Consider the following 27,811-nt stretch of genomic DNA (forward strand, 5'->3'; position numbering starts at 1 on the left):
GGAACTAGTTCGCACAAATATTTTAGTGTGTAGAGATTCAGATGGTGATAAATCTTGCAAAACATCATTTTTTTCAAAGTAATAGCCGCCATTTAATTTATTGTCCGAAAATACCGATATTTTGTGGTAAGTAAAATCAAATTCATATTTTCCATTCTATGGTAATTAAAATGTGCATTATCCAGGCTCCAATTAATGCAATGACCGGTTTTATGATCTTTTTTGTATATTTAGTAGCCATGCAAAAATAGTTTACAGATTTTAAAGCTATCTTACTGATACAAATAATAAGAATCTAATTAAATGCTTCAATAGGTAAAAACCATCACAATACGAGATTACTGAGGCTTTAAAGTAACTTGGAAAGCAGAATTTCACATTAATTAAAAGATAAAGGGTATACAAATGGCATACTGCATAAATATGTATGTTGTTGATATGTAGCAAATGTGTAGTTGGCATGTAAAAAAGGAAATTTTGTGTATAACTTGATTTTATAAACAATCCAATAAAGGGAGGTGCTTCAAATTAGCCAGTCATGTAGAAAATTGATTCATCAAATTATAAAATGCCTTGTTTACCGCCGAGGGCCCTTGTTAGCAATTAATATTAGATTAGGAAAATTAAGGAATCTGATTTTCATCGGCATATTTACGGTATATTTTGAAAAAATTACGTATATTTCGGTATATTTCTGAGGGTTAGACGGTATATTTTATCCGCAGGCACACTGTTAACATAAACAAAAACTGCAAGATGCAGGCATTCTAATTGAAAAAACCACTTTAATTACTCGTTATACGATATTTAAGACAAGACATCTCTTACGTGGAGAAATAAACATAAGCCGGGGTATTTGTTGCGGTTGATGTTGGTTGTTTGCTGATTGCGGGTGTTGACGAGGTATTTGCCTTACCAGCGCTATGAAGAAGCGGAGCAGTTGCAGTTCGGTGGCGTTCAAGGAGCAGCAGATGGACAGTGACGACATCAGCCTGCTCCAGCGACCATTGCGCACGGCCCACACAGGGTTCGAGGAGGCGCGTCGAGCCTACGAGGATGGCACTAACGAGGTAAGCATCGCTTACGCACAGGCTGTCTACGTGACTCAGCCTAGTGCGGCAATGGCGAGCCACGAACATTCCTTGGCATCGAATTCCGTGTGTTTATGTTAAGTATCTGGTAATGGTATTGAATATCTGCAGGTGCGCCAGCTGCTCAGCCAGGAGTGCAGCCTCATATACGAGTGCAAAGTTTGCCGCAACATGTTTCGCAGTCTTGCAAATTTCATCAGCCACAAGCGGGTCTTCTGCTGTGTGAGTGCCCGCACAGCCCAGCAGAACGGATACACAGTGAGTGCGCAGTAAAGACAATATCGTATTACCACATTTACTTCTCGGGAAATTCGTGTGATTCATCATTTCAATTCGCTTGCAGGACCACAACTCCACCATGATCATACAAACGGGCAACGCGTCGTCGCATCAAGACATTGAGCACATGCTGCGTAGTCGTAGCACTGGCTGCTCGCCAGTTCCTCGCGAAGTTCGTCCCATACGCGGCAGTATGCGGGACCTGAGTGGCGTCATCGAGCGTCTGCGACGCGAGAAGGCACCCTCGGCCGTGCAAAACACGCCCACGGTGCTGAAGCTGGAGTCGGTCCCGACCTCCAGTCAGGCCGTGTACCAAACGATTAAAACCGATGACCAGGATGACAGCATACGAACCGAAATAAACGAGGTGCATCATATGCTCAATCCCGGAAGCGCGATTGTCGGCCCAGATGGCAAGGCAATGACCACAATCAAATGCGAGCGCCAAGGCGGCAGTGAATCGGGCGAAACGGCCGAGCAATCTATCAGCGATGACACGGAAGCAAACATATTATGCGAGATATGTAAGGCAATCCATAGATAGATCCGAGTAGGCTGTGAAACTAATTTTCGTCTTGTGTTTTACATTCTAACAGGCAACCTAACATTTCAAACTCATAAAACCCTGAAAGTTCACATACAAAAAAATCACTCGGCGTCGACGTTTGTGTTTCAGTGTCCAGCCTGTTCGGAGACCTTCCTGCAGGCCGCAGCAGTTATACGTCATTTAACCAACAATCACAAGTGAGTAGAACATCGTCGAAATGTGGATTAATAAGCCCGTCGGCAGTAGATGGTAGCTGTTAAATTCTGGTAGAGATGCAAATCTAATTTGTATTTTATTTGGCAGGAAACCGACGCGTCGCATTCGAATGATGCGTAGCAACATTCTCAAGAATCCCATACAACAAGGAGATATTCAGACCAAGGGGCCCTCGCGCGAGCTGAAACGCCTGCAGATGTCCGATGACGTGGTTGGCTATGCTCCGGATCCGGCAAATGCGAGTGGTGAGAAGCTTAAAATTATGTCACCGTGCATTTACTGCGACAAGTCGTTCGAGCGCCGGGCCGCCTTGTCCACCCACCTGCTCAACTGTCGCGCAAAGCAAAAGGCGCTGGCCAAGCCTGCTCCTGGGGTTAAGAAGCCGAAAGCGAAAGCAAATCTGAGCAATGCCTCTAGCGTTGATGGAGCTGATGCAGAGAATGCACCGGATTCTGACGCCGTAGATCTGTCGACCATCGAACGTACCATTAAGCAGGAACCTGACGGCGACACGATTGTTCTCAACGAAATGTTTGCCGACCTGGCGAAAAAGAATGAATCATTCGTAACGGGGCTGCACACGGTCTCACTGGACAAGCTTCAGCTGCCCGACGAGTCCGACTCGGGCAGCGTCGAATCTACCAATACCAACATCAGTGAGGAGTCGCTCGCGCAAGAGTCCAATCCCGATGAGACCAAGGCCAAGGTGAAGAAGAAGCGCAGTGTGCCCCTTGAGAAGCAACTGCGCTGCCGCTGCAAGCTGTGCAACAAGGAGTTCAATGCCCTGGGCAACCTGCGTCGACACATATCTATGTTCCATTACAAGAAGTCACGCTTTGGCTGCAACATGTGTAACTATCGCGCCTTTCGTCGCTACGACATTGTCAACCACTTGGGTTTCGTCCACAAGATCGAAGGCGATCGCGACCAGATAACCGAGCAGTACGTGACGACCCACGCGTGCGAGTACTCGCGCGAAGATGTGAATGCCGACATCATTTTGGTGGATGAGGAGGAGGATGCCGATCGCCTGGCACTGGACGAGTTTAAGACCAAGCCACCAACCAAGACATACGAGAAACGGATGAAGCGTGCTAAGACGTCTGAGCCAGTGGGAGATGCTAGTCTCATATTACCCTCGACTCCGATAAAGAAGGAATCCGACCTGGAACCGGCCGATCCCATCCCCAGCAAGAAGCGTCGCAAATCGCGCATTCAGATATCGCCCGATTCCGGCGATCAGACAACGGAGAAGCGTCCCACACGCAAGCGGGTCAAGGCGGTCAACAAGGACTTTGTGTACGATTTGGTCCGTTCGAAGCAAGATGGCTCCGGCACACTGACAGCACCAGCCCCCCTGGCCACGGAGTCCATGCGCGCCAAGCTGCGCCGCCATGCAGGCAACGACGAGAACAAACCCAAGCAATGGGAGGCCTACATAACAGAGGCCAAGAAGCCACTGGTTCAAGGTATCACACGTCGCATTATGCTGGAGCTTGTCAGCCAAGGACGCGCAGTGTCTGCCACGCTGCCAGAACTGCCATCCGAGCGGCCGCAGATACGACCGCGCCTCATCTCTCACACACGCAGCGAAAGCCAGCAGCAGCAGCAGCAGCAGCAGGATGTGGTGGAGCCCGAGAGTTTTTTTGAGAAGATTGCAAAGCGTACGGCAGCCGGCGGCAAGGACGCCGTCATAAGTAACCTGTGGAACAAGGTCAACACAGCGCGGGCCCAGCAGCAAGGGTTGCCCAAGAAGGAGGAATCTAAATCGGAGTGCCCAATGGGAAGCACGCCGCCCAATAGCAAACCGCCTCCATTGGAGTCACCGCCATCGCCACCTCGCAAAAGCCAGGCCACCATTTCAGCCGTCTCAGCTGCGACACCAACACCAATGCCCAAGCCAGCGCCGTTTCAGTCATCATCCGCTGGTATGGAATGCCTGAGCAGCAACAGCAGCCAAGCTGCCAAATTTCCGGCATTACCGAAGCCGCCATCCGTTCTACAGGCAGCTGCCAATGGCACCATCCAGCTCACATTGGATAGTCTCCTGCGCGCTGCCCTGCAGAACTAAGCGGAACCAGAAATGGAAGCACACAACCGGAAATGGAAACCGCACTCACTATTTTCCACTGTTTTGGTCCCTACCCTTCCATTATGTACGGTTTTCTTGAAACTTTCCGCTTTTCTTCCCAATGGCGTTGCTGTCTCATTTAACGTTCAAACACATACATGTAATTCACTGGTGTCCTTATATAAAAAGTAACTAAGAAAATAAGAAACAGAAACTAAGTATCCCTAGATGGTAGATCGCTTAGAGTATTACGCTATGAAACAACCAAAACATATGGAAAATTATAGTATAAATAATTACTATAATTATATTATAGAATATTCGTTGTTTGCCTGCTGAATGGCAAGACTACAGAATTTTTAAAATGTTATAGCTAATAATTTGTATGTACCTAATTTTATAGAGAACTGCAAAACCCCCCCCTAAAATAAGGCCCCACAATTTTATATAACGTGTACATATGTACATAGGATAGGTATTGTATTGTATTGTATGTACAACAGGCTGCCCTGCCCGGCTGCAACTTTAGTTGTACGCTATACTGTATACTGTATGCTAAAACCAAACCAAAATTCACTGTGTATACATCCTATGAGGATACTCGAGGCTGAGGATGGGTAGAAACATCTTGCCATCTATCATGCGAATCCATCTCGTCTCAGAACCTAATTAGCATTATATCCAAGAACATCACACTGGGACTGAGGTGCCAGCCAGCGTGACGTCTCTTCGCATTGCTGCTGCATAAATTTGTTACTCCAAATGTTAATTACAAACCTAAGCGAATGTTAAGAAAGCGTTGTTTCAGGCAATCTGTTGTGCATATTCGTATACATAGAATAATGTTTTTATACAGTCGAACTTCTTTGACTCGAACCAATCTGTCACGCCCCACAAACTTATATGTTCTGTACTTTCTAACAAACTTTATTTATAACACAGTAAACGTCGGTTAACTATTTGACAAATAAGCAACATTCTATGGCGAAGCATTGTCATGTTCAGATGCCAGTCCCACAACGGGCAACGGTTTCAAATTTTAAACGGCTTTAGGGAACCCTCGACTGAATGCGATTTATCACGAATTTGCGTGCTGAAAAAATTGTGTCTTAGGTGTCCCTACTGTAGTACTAACTAAATGACACTAAAAATAAAAATTCTGGCGACGACGACGACCCAAAACTATGTTATATAATAGAGAAAATGAATTTTAATCTCGTAAATTAATTTGTCTGCGAACATATCATTTGCACTCTATTAATTTCCAGTTAAATACGATTTTATTTGGAGAATTTTGCTCAAGAGCAGTAGCAATCGCCTTTGGCTACAGACATTGGCGCCATCAATTCAGAACAGTACCACCCTTCACCGTTTCCCGCCACTTCCAGGCATAAATCGCACCACGCCAATGGGTTTAATTCTGGCCTGACAAACAGGTGCTCCCTAACAATTTATTGGCAACTAAACAAACAGTTGGAGGGAGAAAAGTCCGACCGTATATGCAACGTTGATTTCTGGCAAATCTTTGTTTAACTTTAGCACACAACATACACACACACACACACACATTCAAAGAACCGAACACCTGATCTACGTGCATGTACATGATATGTGTGCGAGTGGTTCAAAATATTTATGTATCATGGTACGAGTGTCCGTACTAGGTAGAGCCTTAAATCAAATCACCAAATGGTAATAAATTCTATGATATTCACCAAACGCGTAATATGTACTGGTAAATAGAGAAGGGTGGCCAACAGGTGTTCCAGTGCCAGGTCCTAGTTACTTGGCCCGGGACTAAGACAAATGTATGGAGGGAAATAGAGCAGGTCGCAGCTGTGTACCCCAGAAGAGAATCAGGACATGGCAGTAGTGGGATGTTGCTGCTGTGGCTGCTGCTGCTGTTGCTGTTACTGCGGTGTACGCTGCTCAACAATGGAAATGGTGTCACGGCCAGGAGTATGGGCGTGGACGTGTGCCAATTGGGAACGGGAATGGCCGGGTGGCAACCAAGGGAAAACCGTAACCAGGCCACACTTTAAAGCCAAGCGAGTACCTTCCCAGTCGCTCTCTCTGCGTGTGTGCGAGCGTGAGAGGAAGATATATTATCCTGAGAGCTGGCGAACATAAAACGCAACTGTGTGTAATTGGAAACCGAAAGTGAAAACGCCCAGGCCTTGAAAGACTCTCCTGGCGCTGCAAGTGCGCCGGGGCTGCGACACATTCTTAGAAAGAAATGAACTTAAAATTGATTTATTATTGCAGCCGAGCAGCACCAGCACCAGCAGCAGCAACCAAGCCGAGCCACCCAGCCATGCCATGCCATGCCACGGCAGGCCATCCAACCTCGGTGGCACAGCATCAAATTAATGCCACTTACAAAGGCATAACGTTCGAATAGAGCTAGAAGCACCTCGGGCTGGGTGTTGGGCTGGTGCTTTGTTGGGGAAACCAAAACGAACTTTGCCATCGCAAAATTTGTGCTGCATAAACTGATTAAGTGATTTCAGGTTCAGGTTCATGTTCACGTTCAGGTTTTACATGCAGACGAGCATCAACATCAAACAAATGGCAGTCACAAAGTGCCACTGGAACCCGGGACCTGGGACCTGGGAACTGCCAGCTGACATTGAAAGACGACAAAGACATCCTCTGGCGTGGACGAGATTGAGCCACCCAAGTGATGGCAAAGAAATGGGTCTCAAATGCGTAAATGTGTCTCCTTCAAGGCATTGCAATTGCAATTTCAATAAAAAGAAACCCTTTAAAAGGCTTCCAAGAACTGGCGACTATGCCTCATAGTCAATAAAGGAACATCATTGGACAGCCAACCGACAGGTGCACTTTATTGCGCCGCAGGAATGAGTGCTGTTGACTTGGAAGTCGTCTCTGCTGGCCTGTTGACAATAGAATTAAAAATTAATTGGAAATCCTGCATAGTCCTGGAGACGGGAATCGATCTGTATATTCTGTTTTCCATTGATTACATACTTGATGGGTATTCATGAAAGTATCTACCCATCTATCTGCCTACAAAAAGAGTACACTATAGAAGCCATATTCTCAAATCAATCAGCTACTCGTTGGCTATGTATATAATACCCACTTAAATGTCTCTACTAGCAGCTGCAGCATCATCGACTACAGCAGGGCCCATTCCTCATACGCCATGTGGCCCTGTGAGAGTCACTTAAAATCAAATTAGGATAATTAAATCGCTTTCGTGCAGTGGGGATATCTTTCAATTTGGGTCACCCATACTTGCATGGGAAAGCTCTCCTCTCCCCTCGGCCCTGCACATCCACTATCCATCCAGGCCAAGGGACAAAGAGGGGGCTGGCTGTGGCTGTGTGTCCCAGCTGGTTCCAGCAGCTGCGTCAAGTGCCTTTCCACCGAACCGGGAAGGCGCCCCAGAAAGTGCTCCCAACAGTACTAAGTACTGTTTATTTACTTGCCGCCCATTTGAATAGTGGCTCAGCGCATTATTACCGATTATCAGGGAGCGGAGCAGATGCTGCCAGAGGTGCCCCAGCCTCCCATTTTGGAGGAGTGAAAGACTGCCAGAAAGTGCTTCTCTGGGGCGACGACAACTTTTTGGGAAGTGTGTTTGGAGTGCTAGGCAGCCAGGCCCTAACCTACTGACACATACCCGCCCAACACAGAGGGGGCGATGGAGGAACGTGTGCGTGAGAGAGAGCAGTAATAGGGCCAGAGAAAAGAAACGATGGAGAGAAAGCATAGAAGATGAGTGAAAGCAGCGTCCCTGTCTGTCATCTGTTGGCGCTGGCGTTGGCGGGTTCGTTTGCCGACGTGTTGTTGCCGTAGGACGTTGAAGGACACCAGAAGCAGCGGCAGCAGCAGCAGCAGTATCAGCCGAACTGAACCGAACCGAGACGACCCGATCCGATCCGACCGACCGACCGACCGCCTGCGTCTGTTGGTGTTGTCCTAGTCCTGGCCGAAAAAGCTCTCGGCTGGTCTCGTCTCCGAGCTTCGGGGCTCCTCGATGGCCGTCGTCAGTCGAGTTTCGGCCGTCTTACTCAGCATAGGTGTGCAGCGGACAATCCACCCATCCACACAGCAGGCAGTCAGAGCAGTAGCAGCACATCCAGCAGCAGCAGCAGGAAGAGCAGCCGCATCAGCGCGACAGCAGACAGAACTGACAGGAGGAGAGTTCGTTCAGCCGAATCGTACAACAAAAATAATTAAATTCACACAGAAACCAGACACCACCACTCTGCTGCCTCTGTCACCATAACTGAATTTGTATCTGTATCTGTATCCGTATTTGTATCTGCACCTGCAACGCATCGCATCGCATCGCATCGCAACGCAACGCATCCCATCGCAATGTGCAACTGGCAGTGACTGTGACTGGACCTGGGCACTGACCAACAATCCAACAATCCAACTGATTGACTCGCTGAGTGACAGAAGGCTATCCTTATCCATTACATGCCCATCCAGCGTCGATTGCACTCCGTGTTTGCTGTCAGTTTCGCCGGACACGGATGTGGAGGTCCATCAATATCATCAGCAGCAGTCAAAGCAGCGGAAACCAAGAGGCCAAAAAAGCACAAAAATTGCAAATGAAATCTAATTAGCAATGTCAGTGTCAGATCTGCGTTAATCCATTAATTTCCAACCATCAACAGAAGCATCCATTGTCAGATTATATAGAAAAAGGCGTTGCTCCTGGCATCTCCAGCGTATAGCGGGAAAAAACGGCACAAAATTGGAGAGCGAACAAATAGAAATTTCGTCCGAAAGGGAAAGCGAAAGCAGGCAACACTCTTGCGTTTCTGTATGCCCGTGACTGTCGGTGGCTTTGTATCTGTATCTGAATCTGTGTACGTGCCTGTGCCTGTGTCTGTGCCTGTGTCGGTGCCTGTGTGAATTCTGATAACGCGCGCCTGGTGCTGACATCACTTTCGCTCCTGCTATTCCATTGCTATTGAGCCATTGAACCATCCCCATACCCATTATCATACCCCGAGACCGAGACCCGAGAAGCTGCCAATCGAAAGACCACAAAATCAATTAAACTACAACAAAGCTGCCAAGAGCCAATTATACGGAACGGGGAAACGTAAAGGAATCGAAGGAAAGCAAGGGAAGGGAAACTGAAACGGAAACGGATACGGATACGGATACGAGGGAAAGGAAGGGATCAAAGATGTTCTCCATGTGCACAAAGGTGAAGTCGGAGAGCGTGGAGCCGGACTGCTCGTTCATGCAGCATCCCCAGCAGATGCAGCTGCAACAGCCACAGGCAATGGGTAAGTACACAACATGGATACAGGTGAGAAGGGCATAGGGTGGGGATGGGGGGGGGGTTCCATTTGGGAGAAAGTGAAACTGAAACCGAAACCGAAAACGAAAACGATGCTGGGCTTCTGGAGGCTCTGGTGCCACAGCCCCGAAAAGCAGCAGTCGCTGTGGCCTCATTTGGCGGAAAACCCTGAACTCGTTTTTCCTGGCCTGGCCTGCCCTGGCCTGGCCCTATTTTTCTCAATGAATTTCGCACACAGGCGCAGCTGCGAGTCTGTCTGCCTCTGTCTCTGCCTCTGCCTCTGCCACGGTCTCTCTTACTCTCACTCTCACTCTCATCCCCCTCCCATGTCTCTCTGTGGCTCTGGCTCTCCCGCACCCTTCGGACCCCATTGTTGACCTGCCTCGTTATGGGGCACATGCACACACATACACACACAAACACGCCCACCCGCTCCACATATCAAGCGGAATCCGGAATGCGGTTTCATTATATTGCAATTGGTAGACAGTGCCACGCCCATTGGCCATCATTAAGTATACTACACTGTAGCATCGCAGTATCTGTGTGTGTGTGTGTGTGTGTGTGTGTGTGTATCTGGGATGCTATTCCAGCCAGGCAACGATGACAGCTCGCTTCAGGCCACAGTTTGCAACGAGCCACATGCATAAATCATGCAACTACTATATACCAGCGCTTCCACACTTCAGTCCCAGCCCCAGCCCCAGCCCCAGCCCCAACTAAGTCCCCCTCTAACCCCGAGCCTTACAGTTATGTCTGTATACGTTCGCCTTCGTTGACTGCCAGAGAACGTTGTCTGTTGCAGCAGCCACTTGCAATTCTAGCTGATTTGTCATATGGATGTGGATGTGGATGTGGATGTGCATGTGCAATGTCTGTGGCTGTGTGCGTGCACTCAAGTGGCACACATGATGTCCGTTGCCTTCTTATACAAGCGGCACAGTGTCCTTCGGCATGCTCGTTCTCCCATCATCATCATCATCGCCAGCAGTGGACACTGGGACTCTATAATCTATCGTTGTCGTCGGCATTTCGGTTCGTTGCGATTCGGAACCAGACCGCTCTGAGGGTCAGCCATGCCCCTCGAGCCTTCGTTATCCAAATGCTGTCTCAGCTCAATCGCATCACCATTTGCAGCCAAAGCAAATTGTCGCCAGGACACTCTGGCCATAATCAGTTTGCTGCTGAATCAACTTTCTCTAGAGCTTGCGCTCAAGTGGTCCAGAGTGCAGCTGATTCACTGTCAAGGATTCTTCCAAGAGGCTCTTCAAGATCCGCAATTCGATGTACCAATCTGATTGAATTCAGAACGCATTATAATTGCAGGGAAGGCCCTACGCTACGTAAAACCAATAGGAAAAAGTTGCTTGAGGGGCCAAAAAGATGTTCTATAGCCCCTGACCGTGGCTCCGCTGCCTCTGTTCGTAAATGCCTTGGGCAGCTGAGTCGGTCACAAAATCCAATAACAATATACACAGTGTTTGAAGAGGCGCAGAAAAGACTTACTTTTCGGACAGAAAACTCCAACAGCAAGTCTTTGGAGATGCCCGAAACTCGGTCTCAAAAAAGCAAAAACAAAATACATTGCTTGTGCATGATACCACATCAAACATCGAACGAATCGGTACTTTATCCATTTGCCAATGGTCTGCGTTCAATGCTTTGCCACTGATTAAATTTCAATGGAAATTATGGAGAGACTTAATCTTTAAAATGATTTCATATCAAGTATACGTATGGAGCCATTTCCATCTTTATTAAAGTAATTAATTCAGTCCACCGCCAGCTTCATGTTTGCCCAACAATCCACTGCATCTACTAAACATGCATTTACACGTACGTACATGGACGTGTATGTATATGTCCACTCTGCACTCCTGTCCTCCAGTCGTCCAGTGGTAATGAATTTGAAATGCAAGACCCGGACAGCCCAGTGTCAGCGACAGTGCCAGTGCAGGTGACACTCAGTGCAACACTGGGGGCAGGCTGATTCAGCTGGGACTGAGGCTGAGGCATACCACACACCTGCCTCAACTGGCTGTCTGATTGAGTTAATTCCGGGGGAATTGCTAAATGAATTTTCGTGTTACATTTCGTTTCGTATTTCTTGGCCCCGTTCGCTTCCTTTTACAACAGAAATTTGCAGCTCCAGGGGCCAGGGGACGACCGGCTGTCCCGTGTTTCTCTCTTGTCAGTGCGTGGGCGACATAATCTCGGCTTTCAGTTCAAATCGAACGAATGGGAAATGGACTCCAGCTTCCGTTGCAGGGGCAACCTCCTGTCCAATTAAGTCGCAGCCTATGACTGAACACTGGGCAACGGATGTGCACTAGATGAGCATCGATTCGCTTGGATGCACTTGTACATATCTATATACACGGCATTTATTTCCTTTTTCGTTGTCTCTGCAGGAACTGGCGGCAAACAGATCAAGGGCGGCTACCTACTGCGCTACAAAAGTAAGTACATCCGAAAAAGTAATCCTGAAAAAGTACCTGTTAGACTTGGGGCTGTGGCCAGGCGCCTGTGGCTGGGGCATGCAGTGCCAGACAATGCAACGACATGACCCTGAATGGACCATTTCAAGCGAAGATGAGCCGGGTCTCAGACAGACAGACCGACCGACCCATTAGCACAGTCAGCAGACCCAGTCCCAGCCCCAGACCAAACCAGACCCGAGTTCAGGTCTTAACAGCTCGGGCGACAATCTGTCAACTCAGCACAAGCGACTCAGGTCCGCCTGAAAGCTCAACTCGGAATGACGCAGCATCCGCCCGGACCCAGAGCCATAGCCATAGCCATAGCCATAGATAGAGATAGATGCCTGCACAGAGGATGTGTTGTGTGGGTGGATAATCTTTTGGGGGCCACATTCAAGTGTAATTACTCATGATTTGGCAGGGCTGAGGATTCTGAGGATGCGTCATTGTCCGGCTCGTTAGGGGCAGCATTGAGTAGTAACACGGCCGGGAGCAATTTGTGCTGAGCTTGTGGGCTACAGATTTGAGGATGATCCGCACTGACGTTGCTTGTTCACCTGCCATTGACAGAGCAAATGTTCTGGAATCGCTGGTCCGAGGAGTGGGTGGTTCTGTACGATGACTCAACCATGGCCTGGTTCACGGAGCCGGGACGCACCTCGCCGTCGGGCAAGATCCTAGTGAAAGAAGCGCCCGAGATGCTGGCCATTGCCCACTGGACTGGACAGATACCGCGTCGACCGCCGCTACCGGACGGCGTGAATGTCTCCCAGTTGATTGCACTCGGATCGCAGCGGAAACGGTCCAAGGTCTACTGGATGCTGGCCAAGTCCGAGCAGGAGGTGAGCGACTGGATTGATGCGATTACGAAGACCCTGCCGCCGCCGCCACAAATCGAGCTGGTGGTGGACAAGCCGCACCTGATGAACGTGCTGCGACGTCCATTGGTGCGCATTAGACGTGAGTATATATAGCCAATCCGTTGATAATTCCGTGCAAATCCCCTACCCACGCCTGCTGCCATACTGCCCCTGTCCGTGTCCCGTCCACAGCTGCCACCCAGTCGGAGGTGAAGCACCGCAAGGCGGCGGCCCACAGCAGCAGCAGCAAGCACAATCGCTGCACCTCGTCGGCGATGACCACTAGGCTGTACAAACAGATCCAGAATCCGCTGGTAAAGAGCGATGCGGCCGTGGCCATTCTCAGCAAGAAGCCGGACTCGAAGGCCTCGCTGGCCTGTGCCCTGCCCTGGGGCCATGGCTGGGGATGGGCCACGTTGCCAAACGGCGTGTGGAGCGGCGGCCTGACCTGGTCGCAGTGCGAGGACACCTTCACTCTTCACGCCCTGCCCACCACCCACTGCACCAATCTGATCGACACCTCATGCAGCGGCGCCGTCTACCACACCGACATTGGCGGCTTCGACTTCCATTCCGGCGGAGTGGACGACATTGGCGGCGAGGACTTTGACTACGCCATGGACTGTGGCGATTTCATATTTTAAAAGCCCTCCACGCCCCCAACCCTCATAAGATCTAGCCTCTGGAACACTCGCAACTGGTAATCGCTTCGGTAGTACGTATAATAGGTGTGCTTACCCTTTCTCTTTGTGTCTTAGATGTTGCCACATAATAGGAATAGACAGGCATAGAATGGGGAGAGGGAATAGGTATAGGGTATCTGCATCCTGCATTACGTATACGCCACATGTGTTGCAACTGTGTGTCCCCGTAGGTGGTTGTTACTGTTTCCTGTGCCCTGTGTCCTGTATCTGTGTGCTAATCGCGTTAATCAGTTAAACAGAAACCCGAGCGTAATGCGAACGTAATGCATTTCGCCAAAACATAACATATTCCGCGGAAATTCCCCCATTTTTCTCGGAAAACTACACAGACACGTATGAGTGCATGTCGGACAACCAGATAAACACATACACACACAACTACATGTATACATATATGCATATATAACCACCAACCGCACTTTCGCCCCACCACCCAACCACCCAACCACACACTCGGCAATCGTAACCGCAGAAAGCATTTGAAATGCGAAAATATTTTTGCATCCCGCATATACTCTCGTATCGTATCGTATCGTATCGTATTGTATGTAAGTAGGCTACAAAATATTTTTGCACTCGAGGGGCAAACAAATTACAATAAATAATAAATAATGCATGCCAGAGACAGGCAGGATGGCACAGGATGCAAATCTTAATGAAAATGATAACGGAAACTCACACACAACAACAAACAAAAGCATGGAAATACTTTTGGGTATTTGGAAAACTTTTGAAATTTATATTGATGCAATTTGTATGGAAACACTTTTTCAAATTGTTTTGCCATGATTTTCTAGAATTTTTGTAATCAATAGTATTTAACCGCAACACACAGATTTACCCACACCCCGTACCCCTCCCCACACACCACTAGCCAAAACCACCCACCAATTCCCCCGGCAAACAAAAAACCATTTTTGTGTGCAAATTTTTGACAAATTTATACAGATACTCGTATGGGATATCGTACGCCGCAAGTAATTCGATAAAAACTTAATAGGAAAACCAAAGAAAGACCGACATTTTGATATATATAGGATGTTAAATGAAATTACGTACAGTAAACAGGAAAACCAGGTAACTAACAAGTAACTTAAAATAGGGCTAGAACCCACACTCTAGAGGTAAGCACTCGACACAGTCACACACTGAACCCAAAAGCGAACCCGACCCCGACCCCTTCCTTGTAGGACTATTAAGGCCAGTTAAGTTTACAAAACTAACTCACACACAGAGAAATCGACATACCCACCCGTACTGATGTAAAGTTTATAAAACAAAAACGAAACAGCAAGAGACAAGTTAGCAACCCAGGTAAAAAAAATCACAAATGTATTAAGATACAGATACCAAAGACAAAGATACGCGTGTGTGCACACACTTGTACGCTTATTGTATTGTAATCGAAGTACTTAGTTAAGGACAAATCACAGATACTATTGTCATTGTCATCGCAGCAGTCCAATCGAAAACAATCCAAACCAATCCAATCCACATACAGCGTACATGCTCGTATTCGTGTAGGCACTCTCGACATTCACATTCACATCCACACATCCACTGTCATTCGCATTCGTATTCGCATTCGTCATTCTCATGCTCTCATTCTATATTGATTCGAATTTGAATTTTCATTTTGAAGAACTTTAAAGAGCAATTTTGTGCGCCCCCGTGCGCCAGAATGTGACAAAGAGAAAACGCCGCTACGGACACCTTGAATTAACTGTACGTTAGGTATATAGAGAATGTTAGAATAAGTAGGATGTTTGTTAAGATTGTTAAGCTATACACAGAGATATGTATATGCATACAGGATAGAACATAAATTACGGGTAAGAGGGCATATGTTTGCCCTCTGCGCATCTGTTGCATGCTGGTCCTTTGTATTTGTATGTGTATTGATAGCCATATATTTTTACGTACAACAATAATCAACGCATGCAGCGGAAACGGATACGATACCTTTAAACCTGAGCCTACTACAGCCTTAGCCGTCACAGAACACAGCCCACACACACTCGTACACACTCGTACACACTACGCTACCAATCGTTGTTATTGTATGTATACTCCGCGCACACGTAAGCGTTTGTATGTTTGTGTCTGTGTACAATACCTACATACATATATAGCCATAGCCGAACCGAACCGTTCGTTAGGTGTTTAGTACGGGGAAGACGAGAGATAACCCACGCAGCGCAGCGTAACAGCGCAACCTACGAGTATAAGTAAATGTAGACTAAAAGACTTAAGCAATTGTCGTTTAGACGTTAAATTAGAGCGCATTGAATGTTGGCTTATAGTTCTAGATAAAGCGAAGACGAAGCGATTCGAGACTCGAGATTCGAGAGCGACACAAACATATACATGCATATACCTATACTATATATACACACACACATACATATTATACATATATAGATGGGAATATCTTCACCAAAATGTTGTAGTCTGAAGCCTAATCCGAGTGTAAGCCGAAAATTGTTAGTCAAGAAGGAATGCAAGCGGACACAAAACCTAAAGCCTAAAACCTAAAACCTAAAACCTTAAACCTAAAACCTAAAACTTAATGAAATGAAATCTAAAACCAAAATAGAAGTAAAATCAACCTTGGACAATCACGCATACGCATGTAGGAAAAACTGGATTAAATAGTATACATACATATGTATGTAAATTGTTAAAGCTTCGATGATGTGGAGATGTCGAAGGACAACTGGCCAGAAACTCGGGCCTGGCCTGTGTGTAATAAATAGTCTTAGCACGTCCAGAATGGAAATGGAGTTGACTCCAGACTCTATGAACCCTAACTTATGTATGAATATCTACAAAATACTCGTTAACGTACGAATATGAATACGATTGAATTCGATTGAAGGGGTTTGAGCCACGTCAAGCTTCAATTAAGTGTCAATCCCCCACACGCTCTTCAGTTACACTACCAACAAGTATTTTTATAAAGTTTATTGTAAACGATGCGATGAAAAAACCCAACCACATGTGTGTTTTAAAACATCAACTGAAGGAAACCTTAAAGAACATGAGTATACTTTAGAAGCAAATTTTTGTAGAATAATTGTACACCTAAAATGCATTTTTGGTGTTAGCTGAACAACAGAAAAGTGTATATGTGCATATACCTATATACACCCATAAACATATACATACAGATGTGTACTGTATCCATTTTTATTGTGCTGCGTATTTAGGCAGCCAGCGAGGGCAAGGAGGCGGCGGCCCAGCACCCCAGGTAGCCCTGAAGGGGAGTACGAACCGAAAGAGCAAATAGAAGTTATGAATCCAAGCCAAGTGAATGATCCGTGAGAGATGGAACGAGAGAGCGCAACGGGGGCAAGGCCGGAAGCAGACATTGCGTATACATTGCGTATACGCCCGATCTGCCGGCGAGGCCTTGCCGCCCGGCTCACCATATACCCGTTACTTGCAATTAGGCTAGTAAGTTCGTTGTTTGTTACCAATTGTCAGTTGTCAGTGTCGTTGATGTTGATGTTGAAGTTGAAGTTGACGTTGAAGTTGCCGTGTCATTGTTAAATGTATTCCAATTTGAGGTCCGCACTGCTAGCAGTCTGTCGTCAGAGAACAGAAGAAATGAAGCAGCAACAGACTATACAAATTATACAAGAAAGCATACATGCATGCATGCATATACATATACATTAAATAGGTGTGCATATTATATACATATTCACACATACTCGCACAAGTGTGCATTGGCGTAAGGCAGAAACATAATTGATTAAATTGAACCAAAACCCGATGGCAGAACCCAATCGCAATGAGGACGAATAAATCTTATGTACTATGAATGTAACAAATTGTAAAAGTTTTAAGCGTAGGCCGAAAGACCCGCCAAAGACTCCTGCAACCTGCGAACCCCCAACCATGTCCCCCCTTCTACCGAACTTTGGCCAGGGTCGCTCTCGAGCCGTAATTAGAGAAGTAAATATGTAATTCTATTGATGTGTATCGTATGTATATGTGTCTATAAATATTTGGTAGACGTTCACTCGCATGACGCCGCAAAAGCTCAAACCAAAAACGACAAACGACAAAAACGCTTCAGCCAGAGAAAGATCTGCTCGAAACGAACCCTGCCTTATCCCTTCCCTTTGTTTGGTGCAGGTTCACCAAGTGCCACCAAGTGCCACCAACCCCAACCCCAAACCCAATCCCAAGCCGAAGAGCATGTGCAGCAGAATACTTTTGGCCAAAAAGAGAAAGAGAGGCTGGCAGTTAGAAGAGCCCGAAAGTCGAACGCTCTTATATGGTTTCAAGACTGCACAGCCCCCAAAGCACACGAAAACGAATGAACATTTATGATTGTCTAACGAAAACAAAAGAAGTCATCCACTGAATCAGACCCAAGCGATTGCCGAATCTGGAATACGCTCACAAGTCGAACATTTCCGAATCGATTCGCATCGCAAAAACTTTGTAAGAATTTTGTACCAATTCATTTTTAGCCAATTTGCAAAACCTACATCTATGTGTGATGGCTTTTGATTAATCATGGTTTCGGCAATCGCTGAGAGACCTCACAAAGGTCTATAAATACACCTTACGCGCGGGGTCTTGATTCGATGACTTCAGGCAGGCAGGCAGGCAGGCAGCCAAGAAGAGTTTTGACGGAGAGATCTGCGATGCGTTAGGCGTTGATAAATGTAAAACAAAAAGCAAAAAAGCAAATAAAGATTAGCAACAACATCTGAGAGAACGAAACAACAGCAATTGAGCGAATAAACATTGTACATGGTTTCTCTTCGTGTGTGCTGCGAAATCACGCACATGGGCGGGGGGAAAGAGTGGCATGCTGAACGCGGAGTGGGGCTTGGAGCCAGCTCCGACACGCCACCATCACCATCACCATCACCATCATCGCTGTATATAGGATCAGTTGGCGTTGCAACGCTCCCTCGATGTCGCCAACTTCGCAACTTGTTCGGGCCTGGGCCTGGCCATCGGAATTGGAATCGGACTCGGATTCGAATTCAGAATCTTGTCTCAGTTAGCGCGCAAACTTCTAAGCAAACAGTCGAGTCGAGCCGAGCCGAGCCGGTGCCCAAGCGAGGCACCTCTTTAAAATTCAAACGACTTGAGTGGGCCAACGCGGCGGCGTACGCGTAGTTGCTGTCAGCAGCTGGCCATTTACCCCAGCCACTGTCCTATCCTGCCCTGTCCTGCGCTGTCCTGTCCCCTCGTCGGTGACCCACTTCTCGAGGTCTGGCTCTAAAGTTCCCCTCGCTGGTGTGTCAACAAACTCGCGTGCCTTCTGGCCAGGCCAACCGGAGGACTGTCCCCACTCACGGCTGGTAAGTATATTTCGGCCATAACTGGAAGAGTTCTCGTATGCAAATCGCAGACAGAGCAAACAGAGCCGAGAGTTGGAATTAGTCAGCAAGAGACGACGTGTGCCAAAAAGCAGAAATGTACATAAATTAGTTTTGCGAGCGAAGTCGAGAGGGGAACAGCATGTGTGGGCGGCAATACTGACGGCTCTATGCCCTTAAAACCAGATGAAATACTCAGTAGTAGTCAGAATATTTATTGAAATAACACTTGTAGGGGAGGGGCTGGTAGATGCCCCACCCAGCAGGCTTTGCTCGACAGGTTATGGAATAAGTTTGCATTCCGAAATTAACAACAAATAAATAGCTTCGGCTGAATATCGCTTAAACAAATATACATTGATAAATTTCAAACATTGCTAGTTGTTTTTGGTCCATACTTTTAGATTCAGTTTTAATCGTTTCGAACGTTCATTAGAGTTCACTCGTTTTTGGTGCGCATATTGCTTGAAATTCAATTCGATTCGATTCAATTGGAGTGTTCATTGGAAGAGCCATATTCGGTGTGGCCATCGGCCCACAACTGTGAGTCTGAGCTGGGTGTGAGTCTGGGTCTGGGTCTGGATCTGGATCCGAGTCTGGTCGCCCACGCACTGCATTATCCGACGATCTGTGGCGACTGTTTGCACCCTGTTTTCATTCACGCCTCCTGCCGACTTTTATTGACTATCGTAATTCTCCAATCTGACTTTTGCTTCTTTGCAGGCAGTGCGACAACCTCGCATGACTCATTGGACTAAGCGGTCTAAGCCGGGTCTACGGTAACAAAAGCGTTCAAGCGGCTTACTCGCGTCATCGCCTTGTCTGTTGCCCACTCACCACCAGTCGAATCGAATCCATCCGACTATATTTGGCTATGGCTGCAAACGGTTCCGGAGAGGGCCTGCCCTCAAAGCTGGGCGATATGCGGGTAAGAGTTCTCGTCACAGGAAGGCCGCATCCCGGCCACTTGTGATTACTAATTTGCTGCCACAATTAGCCAACCATTTGGCCATGATCATCCACCAATCAGCAGCCAGATCTTTCCGTCCAATTTCCGTGACGCTTCCAAAAATGGTTCGAGCTCGGTGGAGTTCTATTTCTGAAGTTTCCCAGCGGAAAGCCAGCCAATTAATTTAGTGCCTCCCCGTATTTGGGGAATGGGTGCTCTTGTCGCGACACAAAAGGCTCTCCATTCAATGCCATCTGTTGATGGCAGACCCGGGGGCGTAGGCGGCACTAGAAAATCCTAGGAGAGCCCCTCAATACCCATAAAGGGTTGACATTAAACACACTCAGCCAATCACACACACAGCATAGGAAAAACAGTCCAACAATCCATCAATTCATCAATCAATCAAATAATTTACCTTGGAAAATTGGTCGCGCGCGATTTTAATCGCTGATTGGAACGGTCCCCCGTGGGAGGTTCTCTGTCACCTGAGCGCTTCCTTTGTTGCATTCAACAAATGCCGAACTAGCTCTCGCTCCCTCCATTTAATGTGTACCTGTGTGTGTCCGTGTCTGGCTCCGTGTGTGAGTGCTGTACTGCCACGTGAGCCATGGTAACGTCTGGTGGCCGTTGCAGCCATTGATTTTTTTGTTGTTGCTATTGGCATGCAGCAACACCATGCACAACAACAGCGAGGAGGAGGCGAGGAAGGGGCAGAAGCAGGCTAAACAAAAGGACAGCGGCTGGCTAGAATTTCGTAAGTGTCCGATACACAAAAGACTCTCTATAGTATTCTCCTTTGACGATGGCCATGGCCGGTCGGTCCCGAAGGCCACTACACTACAAACCAGGAAACAAGAGGAATACAGCAAGAGCCTTATCTATAGGGAAATACGAGTAGGAGCGAAGGCGAAGGCGGAGCATGCCCACCAGCCCCAACAACTATTTTGGCCCACCAGCTACGGACAAAGTTACCTTTGCCCAGGCGGGTCGTGTGGCACGGGGCTTTATGTACTGGCGGCACGTAAGTGGTGGGCACGGATTTGTTCCGAGCGGGAAGTGGGAAGTGGGCGCATGCCGCATCGTTTGCCCCGCGGAATAGACAGGCAAACAACAGCCCACACAAACACTAAAAGAAACAGAAGCGGGGGGGGAAAAAAAACACAAGCTTACACATGTGCACCTAATGACTCCACTCGGGGGAAACGGACGTGCTAATGTCCACCTCAGTTGACACGCGCCTGTTGGCCGAGCATGTTGCAAGCGGAGGAGGACGAACAGATACCCATCTTTAGCGACGGGCTCGAGTCGGAGTACCTCCAGCACGATCACATATTGCCCCTCAAGCTCAATGAATCTTGGGCGGCCAGGCGGTTAATCGAGGCGCTGAGTCACCTGCCACCCAGCGATGCCAATGGCAATGGCAATGGCAACAGCACTTCGGCACCTGTAAGGTCACAACCATCATAGAGGGCATCCAATAAAACAAAAATTACTCCCGCACACAACTGAATCTGAATCTCTCTATTTGTTCGCAATTCTTCTTCCAGATGCGATTTCAGAAGGCGGAGGAGGAGCGTCGCCGAAACCTAATGGCGGGCAGGACTAGTGGCAATGGTCTAGCTACTGTGGCCCCCAGCGCTGTTTCGTCCAGGCTCGTAGGCAATGGGAAAGTACGCCAAATGTTCGATGAGCGGCGCCGCGGAGCTGGCATCGATCGAAGTAATCCGCTGAAGCCCATTGTTGGTGGGGCTACCACGCCACCGTCGCAGCCCGCTCGTAGCCAGCAGCCAGTTTAACGACTGATCAAAGATGTCTCCGCCATGAGCCTAAGGGACAAGCCAGTCTTGAACAAACGCTTGACCAGTGATAGCAACAACAACAACAAGTACAATCCGGCGGGAACTGTGAACCGGCTAAAGCCTGTGATTACGAGAAAAACGCCACCGCGTGAAGCGGAGGCAACCAGTCGTTTCATTGCCACTCCTCCGAGGAGTCCCATGCCAAAAGCAACGGCCAGGGCAAAGGCCCAACCGGCCAGTCGGGGGGCAGCAGTCGCAAGTAGTCGCAAGTCACCTCCACTGGTTCGAAAGGTGAGTATCATCCCATCCCACATTGCCTTTATTTTCCGAACAAAAAAATATATTCATGTTGTTCAAATTTGATTCCATGTTAATCCAGTTCAGGCCGAAGCAAAATCTACAGTCGATACTGCGGTCGGCACTTCAACACGGATCGATTGGGCAAGCACGAGGCTGTGTGCCAGCGCACCATCACCACCAAGCGCAAGATATTCGATGCCTCCAAGCAGCGTGTGGGCGGCACCGAGGCGGAGAAGTTCACCGCCAAGAAGGGTAATAAGCAGACTCGCTCTCAGTCCACGTACAGCAGTGCCGCCCAGATAAAGGGCCTGTCCACGGGCGTAAAGAAAAGCAACTGGCGCAAGAAGCACGAGGAGTTCATACAGACGATACGATCTGCGAAGCAGATGCAGGCGCATTTGGCTCGCGGCGGCAAGCTGAGTGACCTTCCACCGCCACCGCCGTCGGAGAATGCCGACTACATACAGTGTCCTCACTGCGGCAGACGCTTCAATCAAATGGCTGCGGAGCGGCATATACCAAAATGTGCCACCATGATACACAACAAACCGCGCCAGAACGGACCCACTCTTATGAAGAAGCGCTGACGACCAAGAGGTGGGTTCGACTATGAACATGCCCATACGTTTACTTGTGATAAAGGAATTTTTGATGAATGAAACGATGCTAAACTTAAAACTGCGGGCGGCTTTGGGTCATCCTAGTCGGATAACACTTCGACATCGTTGTCATCTTCGAGCTGCGACTGCTCAACAGTGGGTGTCGTTCCAGAAGATCCAGATTTTTCTTTTTCGATGATGGCCTTTACGGCATCGGCCGCCTGGTTCATCTCCAGGCCCTCAAGCATATAGGCCCAGTTTTCCAGCGTGGCATCGTCATCTTCTGAGATCCAAGTGCACAGCATTTTCGTGCAGGCAACACTGGCGGTGGCATTCTCCATTTGATAGAACAGCAGTTCGTCATTGGTGAATCCTATCTTTTTGCCCACCTTCATCCAGGGCTCGCCAATGAGCGGTGCCACCTCCTCGATATGCTTGGCGGTGACCATCAATGACTTCTCATGGCCCGGATTCTCTTCCACTTCCTCTACAACGGGATCTGTGTCTTCCACCTCGAGATCCTGCTCTGGCTCTGCTTCTTGCAGCGCCATAGCCGCTTCCTGCTCACTTTCTGCGGGTGTCCTTTTTGCTGCCAGGCCGTTGTTCTGCTCTGATGCGTTGCTGGATACCGGGGCGCTTTGCTTGGGCTCTCTGTCGCGTATGAGACGCTTGCGCACTTGCTCCAAATAGTCGGAAATCTTGCTAGACGGCTGCGAAGGCGAAGTGAAGAAATGGGGAGTTTGTCGGGCAAGTAAGCGCAGAGCACGCCACTCGAAGGCTGGGTCAATCTTATCGTGAGGCGATTCCAAATACGTTTCCAGTAGGGGCAGGAAGTTGCGCTGCTCACTTTTGCAGGCCTGTAAGTTGTCCGGCGAGTAGTTCCATAAACGGGTCAGGTTCTCGCTAAGGGAGAATTTCTCAGATTTTCATTCCGGAAAGTCAAGGAAGCGGGATGTGTACGTACTTGCCAAGGAAAAACTTGCCATTACGAGCAGCATCGCGCAGGGAATCGCCGAGTGGACGCTTTGGTCGTTTCGCGGGAGGAGGCTTGTTGTCCTCGTCGTTCGACGGAGGATCTTCCGGCTTCTTGAACTCTTTGCAGCCCTCGTTCTTCCAGTTGTTCCACATCTCCTCGCGCACCAGCATATGGTGAACCGTTCGGGCAAAGCGCCTGCCATATGGCGGGGTCTCTTCCAGAAGTTTATACACTCGCGGCTCCGTGTCTTTAATGAATTCAGCCTGTTCGGTTGTTAAGGTGTATTTGTCGCTAAAATCAAACATGCTCAAATTATTCAAGTATCCCGTTGCTGAAGCCTCGCTCACTTACATTTTAAACTTGACGCTGACTTGAAGATACTGAAAGAGTATGAGGAACTGCACCAGGACGGCACGCCGGAAATTCGAATCGGAGAGCTGGAGTGCTAGTAGCTTGGGATTGGTTAGAAACTTGGCAAAAAAGGTGTTCGCTTTGCTCACGGTGGATGCCACTGCGGCATCCACAATGTCATCGTCTACATCCATCGCCTGATCTTCCTCGCTGCCGTTCTCGCTGTTGCTCGGACGCACGTCTTCCAGCTTGAAGCTGGCAAATGACTGAAGTATGTTGTCCGCGTGCTGCAAAGAATAATCGTGTACAAGCCAGTCAAAGCCAACAGTTTGATCGTCACTTACCATATGAAACATCTTCCACTGCGCCTTGCCGTAGCATTGATTGGGATTGCGAAAAAAGTCCTGAAGCGACCAAAACTTGCAATACAGATCATAATCAATCTTGAGGGGGATATCCTCGGCAGTGTCCTCAAGCTCTTTATTGTCAGTGTCATCGTGATCCTTACTATCCAGTCCATACTCTGTCAAGTTGTCCAAATTGAACTCGGAAACAATGTTCAAGCCAGACCGCTCGGAGAACGGAAAGAACTTTGAGAGGAAGAGCAAAATGCGACCGCAGAAGACTGTGTTCTGTGTACGGGACAGGCGACGCAGAAGGTCGTTGCACATTCGCAATATGTTATTTTTGCAAGAAGCAAAGAATATCTCCTCCTTCCACACATCCACCAGTTCCTCCACAAACTTAAAGATCTCCTGACACCTATCCAAGGTGACCATATCGAAAGTGTCTATAAGGAGTACTACGGGAATGGTGTTGGATACGATTTCAGCCCGAGTGGCTTCCACAGAGAGACGCACCAGATCACCGATTTGCTTGACGTCGTCTTTCAGGCGCTTCATGAGGAGCACTCGAAAGGCATGGTCCATGGGCAGACGCTTGTCGTGCTCGGAGTTGGCAGTGTAGCTGTTGTACTCCTTAACAAGCATCTCCACGCTGCTGTCCTTGATGGCCTTTTCCAAGGCATTCTGTAAATATTTGCGATTTCATATTGCCGGTTCGCTGTTTCGTTCCCGCCGATCTTTCTCGATTTCTCACCTCAAATGCTGTTTGGAGCGCAATGTAATTTGCTGACTTCATCGGAGGCGGCTTGACGGTCGCTTCTGCAGTCGTGCTCATTTTATTTCCAAACAGAATTACACGATTATAGCCCAGAAACAATATAAAAAATATTGTTTTCACAGCAGTACAGAAACAGCCCTGCCAACTAGTTTACATTAACACTTTTAGGCCACCATTAAAAAAATGATTTTTAAACAGGGGAACAACTTTAGTGCTTGTAGATTTTCCTTGAAAAATATTCCTTTCTACTTCCTTTCAAAAAGAAACACTACGGTAAGTTTCTGCTGAACTGCGTTTTAATTCTATAAGTTGAATCATTTTCGTGGGTATTTTTTAACACGCAATGGAACAAAATGGGTTAATTTTTTCATTAATTAATAAAAATGATGATCCTCGTTTTTTTGATATTCGGTTGAATATTACTAGCTAGCCGGAATCTTAAGCCCAGAACACATCGTATAATCCGATTGATAAATCAATTTCGTACAAGACTGGTTAATTTATCTTTATCGGATTGTTTTTAAAATAAGGTTTAAGCAAAAAAGTCAACAACAATATTCATAAAATTAATTTTTTACACGGTACACGTTACATATTAACTACGTTTTTATGTAATTATCAACATATACCAAAATACCATCTCATATCCGTAAATATACCGATGAAAAACGAGCTTGGCGCATAGAACATAGCGTTGTTATCCGTTAGCATCCGTTAGCTTTTGGCGGGCGCTTTGAAGAGCATGAAAATATATATATAGTTCATCTGAAGAGTTTACAAAGTTACTGCCGTACTATTACGATACAGTACGTCCCATATATGTAGTACTTTCTCTGAAATGATTTCTTTTTCAATTAAGCCATTTAGCTGACTTCAATGTGTCTTCCTCATTATTTTCCCTCACCCGTTTACCTGTTGGTTGCAGAGCAAGAGTCTCTAATTGAGAAGATACTCATATTCATAAAAGTCTATGTACTTTTAGGGTTTTAAAAGTTTTCATCAACATATTTGATAAATAATTTGCACCAAAAAATAAATATAGTGCAAACGCTTTGAATTTTTTCACATTATTTAATGTTCAATATTTCATATGAAATTACTTAACGCTAGCCGGTGGCATATTATACTACATCATATATGTATTATTTATTTATTAAATTATAAACATCTTAAATATCTATCCCAAAAGATTTTCATTTTCCAAGTAACTAAAATAATTACAGCGTGTGGTAACGACAAAAACTTAAGATAATTCACAAGAGACTGTTGTTAATTAATACTGCCTGAGAGTGCCCTTTATATACGAGTATTGGAAGTTAATTTTAGCCCAATCTTGGCATTTCTTTACAGAAATCGAACTGTAGGATCTTTTCAAAGATTGCCAAAGTTGATTGGCAGATTTATTGGTGTGTTTCGCCTATTTTTTCCGAGGCCAGAAGGTAGCATCCATCATATCCATCAATGTCTTAACCTATAAAAGATAATCCATTACATTTTTAGCCCATAAACTGGTCCAACCAAAGGAAAGAAAAAACTCACCCAAGTCATTATTGAAGCATTATAGAAAACTATTTTGAACTCGTCCGAGCTGCCCTTAGTTTATTCCATGGCAAATCTATGTGTTCCTTGGCGTAAATCAACCTTCTGACTTCATCCTATTTTGTTGTCAGTAAAGGAACTTTTCTTGGTGGTCATGCCGTTTGCAGAGAAGTGTTTGGTATCTCTAGTTCTGTTGGTTTTCCTCGATCTCTTTTGCAGCGTCGAATCGTATATCGCTTACAACGATCGGGAATTCCTTGAACACAAGAAAAGTTGATCCTTGAATGGTACGAGTAAAGCTGTTGGAACAGATTGTTGTTATCTGATACGTTAGCTCAATGTCTAATACACTCGAACTTGTCAGGCAAGTTGCGTTGATAAGAACTGTTCACAAGGACCCACTTGTAGCTTTTAGACCAAGAACCAAGGAAGTCGAGTCGACACTCTCATTAGGATAAAAATTGGCCACTGTGTGGAGTGATTTTCTGCAATCTTGTCAAGTGAACAGATTCATCGTCTGTGGGAGCACACATGAGGCGCAAGGTCAGTATTTATGCCGAACAGCGACGGGCTTCGTAGCCGGCAACAGAGGGCTGGCTCGTCATCGGGAAGGTTGGGTAGGATACGGCTTTAGTGATCCGCCGAGTGGCAGCAACAGATACATATGTGCTTGTCTTGCTTTCATTACATCACTAGCTTTAAATATGTAGTCATTATATTACTTGAATTATCAATTATTCAATAAAGTTATCATTATATTAATAAATAGACGTTTACTCTAAAACATTACTTAAACAGGTGCTTTTCAAATCTGGGTATGTCTATACATACATTCTTCTGATTTTATCTTAATCTGTTATTTAGGATCATTTATCACTTAGGACTACATATTTCTATTTCTTTTAGAATCAAAATTACGGATAAACAACTGGTTCCCATACTCCAATCTAGAAACACCCCATACATTCCGATAAAAAAAAGAGTGGCCAAGACGAAAAACGATACCAATTATCAGATTTTTGAGCTACGGAATATATATGTATATACACTCAACAGAAGCACCCCGTCAACAGAGAATCATCTTAGGAGCCATTGAAGAACAGTTAAATGGCGGGCACAATGTGTATCTCAAATGGTACCGCCGAACACCTGGTACAAGCCAAAAGCAGCATTGATCAACGAATTCAGAAAGTCCTTTATGAAACCAATATTATAGCAAGGAACATAACTAAAGAACATCCAAAACCACAGCAAGCAAAACGTTAAAATGTAGGAAATTATCAT

At 46.8% G+C, this 27,811-nt stretch overlaps 3 protein-coding genes and 1 pseudogene across 3 annotated transcripts; 3 read left to right on the forward strand and 1 right to left on the reverse strand.

Annotated features, from left to right (window-relative positions):
- The first annotated feature begins 716 nt into the window (after nucleotides 1-716).
- LOC108156686 (zinc finger protein 800) lies at nucleotides 717-5,418 on the forward strand. The gene is made up of 5 exons (XM_017288326.2): nucleotides 717-1,070; nucleotides 1,203-1,349; nucleotides 1,435-1,894; nucleotides 1,967-2,114; nucleotides 2,221-5,418. The coding sequence occupies exons 1-5, from the start codon at nucleotides 924-926 to the stop codon at nucleotides 4,202-4,204; spliced, it is 2,886 nt and encodes a 961-aa protein (XP_017143815.1). The 5' UTR covers nucleotides 717-923; the 3' UTR covers nucleotides 4,205-5,418.
- A 2,791-nt stretch (nucleotides 5,419-8,209) lies between these two features.
- LOC108156524 lies at nucleotides 8,210-18,305 on the forward strand. Its single transcript, XM_017288028.2, has 4 exons — nucleotides 8,210-9,483; nucleotides 11,909-11,956; nucleotides 12,548-12,937; nucleotides 13,030-18,305. Exons 1-4 carry the CDS (start codon nucleotides 9,381-9,383, stop codon nucleotides 13,479-13,481), a joined length of 993 nt encoding a protein of 330 aa, XP_017143517.1. The 5' UTR covers nucleotides 8,210-9,380; the 3' UTR covers nucleotides 13,482-18,305.
- A 964-nt stretch (nucleotides 18,306-19,269) lies between these two features.
- LOC117187449 lies at nucleotides 19,270-22,604 on the forward strand (annotated as a pseudogene).
- Nucleotides 22,539-25,139, reverse strand: LOC117187448 (THO complex subunit 1-like). The gene is made up of 5 exons (XM_033390144.1): nucleotides 24,965-25,139; nucleotides 24,211-24,894; nucleotides 23,867-24,153; nucleotides 23,504-23,806; nucleotides 22,539-23,442 (listed from the first exon to the last, which is right to left on the reverse strand). Exons 1-5 carry the CDS (start codon nucleotides 25,043-25,045, stop codon nucleotides 22,641-22,643), a joined length of 2,157 nt encoding a protein of 718 aa, XP_033246035.1. The 5' UTR covers nucleotides 25,046-25,139; the 3' UTR covers nucleotides 22,539-22,640.
- Between the last annotated feature and the right edge of the window lie 2,672 nt (nucleotides 25,140-27,811).

This window comes from Drosophila miranda, chromosome 2 (assembly GCF_003369915.1).
Source record: "Drosophila miranda strain MSH22 chromosome 2, D.miranda_PacBio2.1, whole genome shotgun sequence".
In the NCBI taxonomy this organism is placed as follows: Eukaryota; Metazoa; Arthropoda; class Insecta; order Diptera; family Drosophilidae; genus Drosophila; species Drosophila miranda.